The sequence below is a fragment of the Brassica oleracea genome, chromosome C5 (assembly GCF_000695525.1).
Source record: "Brassica oleracea var. oleracea cultivar TO1000 chromosome C5, BOL, whole genome shotgun sequence".
Taxonomy (NCBI): domain Eukaryota; kingdom Viridiplantae; phylum Streptophyta; class Magnoliopsida; order Brassicales; family Brassicaceae; genus Brassica; species Brassica oleracea.
In genome coordinates this window covers 23542482-23549211 of record NC_027752.1, presented here as the reverse complement: position 1 = coordinate 23549211, position 6730 = coordinate 23542482, and the positions used below count along the sequence as shown (strand labels likewise).

Here is a 6730-nt window from a genome sequence, read left to right as displayed (position 1 = left end):
CCGACGATTTCGGCCATCAGAATCCCCCTGTTTTCTTGTAGTGATATGATGTGGTCATTGTTTTGATATATGTTTGCAGGGAAGCAACTGATGCAGAAAATTGCAGATTTGGTACCTAGGCATCCAGAGAGTGAAGAAGCAGGAATCTCAGAAAGTGAAGAAGCGGGAACTTCAAGCCACAACTTTAACTGCTGGAACTTCTTCAAAGTCAGGCAAAGGTGGCAAGAAGAAGAGATAAAACAAGTCCTCTCTATCATTCATCTTCTCCATGTCATCAGATTCTATGGTTTTTAATTTCCAACTCGTCAGATGTAAAAGATTTTGTTCATTTTATCAATGACGGATGACAACAAAAGAGACAGAAAACATCGTCAGCTGTTGGTTTTTGCATCATGGACGTTTGTTTAAGTCAGGGAACACTGTTTAGTTTAACTAGTCAAACAGCACGTTTAAGATCGGTGAGACGTCCTAGTACACCACTTTATAAAACATACATTATTTCTATTAATATAAGGCTATATCCTCCAGAGTACACACACGATACGTTACAAACGTAGTTTTTCATATTTTTATCAACCCATTGTGAGCATTATTATACAATACACTCATACAACATAATTAGTTTCTTTCTTTTCGGTCTTTCAAGAGACATCGGCGACACGTAGGTAGCCTTTCTTGGACGGAAGTTCGGCAGTCTTGAAACCCTGAGGAAACAACTTCTTAGCCTCTTCGTCTGACACAGCTGGTGAGATAACAACCGGTTCATCTGGTTTCCAGTTAACCGGAGTGGCAATCTTGTTCTTATGTTTGGCCGCCATCAACAACGAGTCTAAAGCCCTCAGCACTTCGTCCATGTTACGTCCCGTGGTGGACGGATACAGGAAACTCAACTTTATCTATAAAAAAATTCATAATTAATCATATATACATGCAAAAATAAATGAGAATGAAATTATGACATATGATCATTTACCTTGCAATCAGGACCAACTATATGAAGAGCACGAGAGGGACCGTTCTCAATAGGATCAATCATGTTAAGCTGAGGGATGATCTCTTTGTTCGGATCAGCGATTATTGGGTATGTCACTTTGCTTCCAGGCTATGTCAATTTTATAAGTCCCAATAAAAGAAGAACACAATGTTAGTTGCAATTAATCAAAACGAGAACGTAACAGGTATGTCAAAATGTTAACTAGTTTTATATTATATGCATCATGCATGCATGCATGAAATTAAATCTTACAGTAAATGCCTCAATGTCGGGGATCCAATCCTTGTGCGACTGTATGTCGTCACAAGACAAACCAAGGAGCTTCACACCTCTCTGCTCGAACTCATGAGCGTATTTTCCCATCGCACCAAGCTCGGTTGTGCAAACGGGTGTGAAATCCCCTTTGAGTCCATTGGTCAATAAGGAGAGTAAATAAATTGGAGATGCTTCATATATTTTGATCAATTTAAGGAAAAAAACGAAACTTGACTGGGTTAGTCAAGATATAAGGATGTTCTTATATACCAGGGTGAGAGAAGAGGACGGTCCAAGAATCGGCGAAGTAGTCATGGAGCTTGAAGTTCTTGTGTGTCGTCTCCACCTCTAGGTTTGGCACCGTGTCTCCTAGTGTGATCCCTGGCATTATTTTCTTGTTATCGAAATGAAAATGTATGTATTGATGGATAAAGCTGAGCTGATCGATGTTCGGTTAAATAGAGATCATACAAACTTATAGGTGCAGAAATCAAAGTCAGAGAAAGAGAATCTTGATATTCAAAGGGGATGCATGCAAAAAAATGTCACGTGGCGTTCTTAAAACTTGGCTTTGCGCCACGTATGGACGTGTCTTGTATGATCTTCGAATAAACCAACTCTACATTTCGAGAAAATTTCAAAAGCGGACGATTCATTTCTAGAGACTCAAATATTAGTATCATTTGTACTCGATCTTATATAACCGACAAAAGTTTGAGTTTACAGTTCCATTTGGGTCGAGATCAAAGTTAGTGGACCAATGGACAAAGTTCTGAAAACGGCGTCGTTAGATGGAAAAGATAAGATCCTTCGACTTAGAAGAATTACAAGTGCTGAAGCGTATTCAAATAACGACAATAGATAGCAGCGGCTTTAAAAGACCTAGGGATATTGCCTCCGCGCAAGAGTTATCGACAGAGTTCTTGTTTCATCTCAATATTTGCTAGGGTTATTATCGTTGTGAATTTTACATTTTCAGTTATTTTTCAAGTTTTTATTATTATTATAGGATTAAAGTTGTAATGATGAAGTGTGTATATATTGTTCACCACTTATGAAGAACTAAACTGTGTTAGTAATGGAGAAAATCACATAAAAAACTTTGAAAGTGTCACTTACTACCACTTTAAATTTTGAAACTTTTTCACAAACACTTTTAACCTTTAAAGTGACATTTGTATCATAAAAACCTCCAAAGAAAAAAAATGACCGGCTTAACAGGTTAAAAAGTTTTTTTCAAAAAAATAATAGTTTAATTAATAAATAAACAAAAAAATTAATAAAAATCAAAAAATTTAGCAAAAAATCATAAATTAAAAAAAAATGAGAAAAATAAATAAAGATTTAAAAAATTAAATAAAAATAACAAAAAATTCAAAAAATAAATAAGATCAAATTAAAATAGATAAAAATAAAGAAAAATCATTAATTTCCAAAACAAAAAATGAAAATTCAAAAAAAAAATTCATTTTAAAATATTTTTTTGATCAACATTCATTTTCAAATATAATGTCAGAAATTATCATTGGAGATATGCCAAAAACCGTATCATTGGAGATATGCCAAAAACTGTCATTTCCGACGTATCTCCAATGACGGTTTTTGGCATATCTCCAATGATAATTTCGGACATTATATTTGAAAATGAAAAAAAAACTTTTTTGAATTTTCAATTTTTTGAAATTTTTTTTCTATATTTTAATTTGATCTTATTTATTTTTGAATTTTTAGTTATTTTTGAATTTAATTTTCTAAATCTTTATTTATTTTTCTTACTTTTGTTTTAATTTATGAGTTTTTTGTTAAATTTTTCGATTTTTATTAATTTTTTTGTTTATTTACTAATTAAATAATTATTTTTGAAAAAAACTATTTTTAATCTGTTTCTTTGGAGGTTTTTTATGATAAAAATGTCACTTTGAAGGTTAAAAGTGTTAGTGAAAAAACTTCAAGGTTTAAAGTGCTAGTAAGTGACACTTTTAAGGTTTTTATGCGATTTTCCCGTTAGTAATGTAATTGATATAGTTCGTGTTGTTTACTGTATCACTGAGACTTATTGTTTATTTGTCTTTTTAATTTGTTTCTTGTACTGTTGAGAGTACATAAATTATATTAAAATTGTTAAGAGTATCTTTTGATTCTGGATATTTTTTCTCCAGTTTAGTTGTGTAAGTTGTGTGTATTAAGAAATAATTTTTACTATCATTATTATGTTTGTTATATGTTTTTTCAAAAAACTTGTTGCTCTTACCAGACCTTTAAAATAAATACATGAAGACTTGTAGAAATAACTATAAAATGAGTGATAGCTCTGAGTATTTGGGATTTAATGAGTTTTAATCGAATATGTATTTCTCATAAGAAGACAATAGCATTGGCCTGTTGCATTGGACAAGTAAGCTATTTTAATAAGACAAGAGGAGTGAGCAGGTGAAACTGTTGTTGCCGCCTCTGTGTCTGTCGGGATTGTCTCTTGTATCTTCTGTTGTGACTATGTTTGTTTATCTTTTATTTGATGGATAATATGTAAACAAAAATCATTATTAGTTATATTTATCAGAGTTCATACCTTACTCTGCCTTTTTTTGTTTAAGCAATTTCACTGATCTTGGTTGTCGTCTTCGTCTTCTTCGTTGCGAAAGTAAGTTTATAAATTGTTAAATAGCTGGCCATGTAGTTTGTATTTATTTAGCTGACTCGATGTATGTGTTGATGCGAAAGTAAGTTTGTAAATTGTTAAATAGTTGGTCGTGTAGTTTGTATTTGTTTAGCTGACACGATGTATGTGACATTGAGTTTTTGTTGAGGTGATTTGTTTGGTATATTTGTTTTGAAGTATATTTCTAAGACTAGACAAAAAAGAGAGGTGATCATTAATGATTTGTTTTTTTTTTGAATTCTAGTTTTTGGTGTTTTGATTGTTTGAGTTGTTGTGGTTTCTTTTAATTTGTAAAATTAAGGCTTATGTAAAATTAGTTTGATAAGTAATGGAAATAAATAGACGACCACGAAATTTGGGTAGGAAATATTTTTGATTATTGATGTTAGCACAATATAGATAATAATATAATTGTGTGTTGATTGTTTCTTACAGATCAATGAGAAGACAAATAACGACTCGAGTTGTTTCTTTGTTAAAGGTCAGAGCCTTGGACTGAACGGATTTTCCCAACCGCATCTGCGAGTTTTAATATTAGTTATGATAACAAAACATATTATAAACCCAGATGCAATATGATAATATACCTGGGAGTTCTAGGTATGTGTTCACAATCACTTGGAAATTGTCAAACAATCTAATTATGATTGGAGATTGATCTCAGGAGCACCTGTGATGACTTCATCAATAATAGTTGGTGAGATGAAACGAATGAGGAATGGATGATCAATTATCTTGTACATGCTTGAGCACCTAGCAACCTCAAAACGATTGACTTTCACAATGGAACCCATGAATCAAAGATGCCATGTAATGATTAGCACGTCCGGCGAGAATAAACCCATGAATCACGGAATCTGCAAATAATATTATTTAACAAAGAATCAGAAAATCAATTAAAAATAATTATATTAAATAAGTGTGATAAATCAAAGATTAACTTACCTTTTCATCAAGGAAGAGAACCGTGATTCCCATAAACTCACTGTCTTTCTTGAAGTTCAGGGAATCCCATAAGCGAGGAGGTTAGAGGTTATGCTCTGCCTACTACGACTAACACAGAAAGACTCGAAGGTTGAGTGACGTATGTTGGGAACGCTGGTTTGAGAAACTAGAGAAGAAGGGAGACATTTTCTAGAAGATCGTTAAAGCTAAGATGAATCAATGAGTTTGGTGGAGATGCAGATTGGGTTCATCAAAGATGAGAATCATAAATATATGGTTTACAGAAAGGCTACAAATCAGGAAAATTTAAGATGGGGAAATGAAGAGTTCACCGGTGAAAAAATAGATTACGAACAGACACACATCGCAACTTTGTAACTCAGACTTGTCTAAGACAATGATGAAAAAAACCCTAACTCATGTAAACGAAGACAGTTTACAATATAGAAAAACTATAATTGTTGTTTTTTTCATATAACGTGATGAACCTCATTTAAAAATGAAACTCATAATACACTCGTAGGCCCGGCCCACAGAGAAAACCGAAGAAGCAAAGGTTTCTGACCTTCATAAATATATATTAGTTTCGGCCACCAATATACAAAGTATCCTTTAGTTTAGTGGTATAAATATTGGTGTTTATATCTCAATAGCCCCGGTTCGAGCCACAGGCTTGACACTTTTTCACATTTTTTAAAAGTGGGATCCACTTACCTGCTGACGTGGCAGCTTAGGAATGAGGCAGCTGCCTCATTATATTATAGATAATTATCTAAATAGATTACGAACAGACACACATCGTAACTTTGTAACTCAGACTTGTCTAAGACAATGATGAAAAAAACCCTAACTCATGTAAACGAAGACAGTTTACAATATGGAAAAACTATAATTTTTATTTTTTTATATAACGTGATGAGCCTCATTTAAAAATGAAACTCATAATACACTCGTAGGCCCGGCCCACAGAGAAAACCGAAGAAGCAAAGGTTTCCGACCTTCATAAAATATATTAGTTTCGGCCATCAATGTACAAAGTATCCTTTAGTTTAGTGGTATAAATATTGGTGTTTATATCTCAATAACCCCGGTTCGAGCTACATGCTTGACTCTTTTTCATATTTTTTAAAAATGGGACCCACTTACCTGCTGACGTGGCAGCTTAGGAATGAGGTAACTACCTCATTATATTATAGATTATTATCTAAATCTTTTAAGACATGAAAAATGTTTAGAAACAAAAAGTATAGATTTTTGGTTGCCAAAAGGGGATACAAATTCAATCTTTTTTATGGCTTGACAAAGCAATGACAAGTCAAAAACCGAATTACAAGATTAATGGATGTGATTCACGCAATATGGTTAAAAACGAAAAGAGACTTGTAACAACTGTTACTAGTTATTTAAGACGCAAGTTTTGAATCTTCCAATCTGGATGATATCGATGAAGCTTTAGTCAATGTAACTATAACCATCACATATTCGATTAACAAAGATCTTATCGTTCCTGATATAGAATGGAGACTCAAATTTGCCTTATTTGCGATACATCTAGAAAACACTCTATGACTTGATGGGATGACATATCTTTTCTATCAGAAGTTTTAGGATATAGTGAAGACAGATTTAACCTATATGGTTAGTAAATTACTTTTCAATGGTGTAATGAGTGAGAGTTTAAATGATACAAACATTTGTCTCATTTCAAAGAAAGAGAAGCCTCCCGATATGAGAACAATTTAATCCATAGTCTGAGCTTATAATGAGACTTAAGAGACATTAAAAGCATACTAGTAAACCAGTAAACTCCAGAAATAAAGTAAATAAGAATGCTCACAGCGCTTATCAAAACATCAAAAACAACCAAACCAGAAAAA

General features: G+C 32.9%; 1 protein-coding gene and 1 pseudogene across 1 annotated transcript; one reads left to right on the top strand and one right to left on the bottom strand.

Annotated features, from left to right (window-relative positions):
• LOC106293226 overlaps window positions 1-476 on the top strand; it is a 2265-nt pseudogene extending 1789 nt beyond the window's left edge.
• Window positions 477-480: 4 nt separating this feature from the next.
• Window positions 481-1688, bottom strand: LOC106293225 (1-Cys peroxiredoxin PER1). The gene is made up of 4 exons (XM_013728882.1): window positions 1520-1688; window positions 1247-1395; window positions 974-1102; window positions 481-896 (listed from the first exon to the last, which is right to left on the bottom strand). The coding sequence occupies exons 1-4, from the start codon at window positions 1635-1637 to the stop codon at window positions 642-644; spliced, it is 651 nt and encodes a 216-aa protein (XP_013584336.1). The 5' UTR covers window positions 1638-1688; the 3' UTR covers window positions 481-641.
• Window positions 1689-6730: the final 5042 nt, after the last annotated feature.

Coding starts and splice junctions, on each gene's coding strand:
- LOC106293225 (XM_013728882.1), bottom strand. CDS start 1,637: ATGCCAGGGATCACACTAGGAGACACGGTGCCAAACCTAGAGGTGGAG. Junction 1,396..1,519: donor CGTCCTCTTCTCTCACCCTG/GTATATAAGAAC, acceptor ATGGACTCAAAG/GGGATTTCACACCCGTTTGC. Junction 897..973: donor TAGTTGGTCCTGATTGCAAG/GTAAATGATCAT, acceptor ATTTTTTTATAG/ATAAAGTTGAGTTTCCTGTA.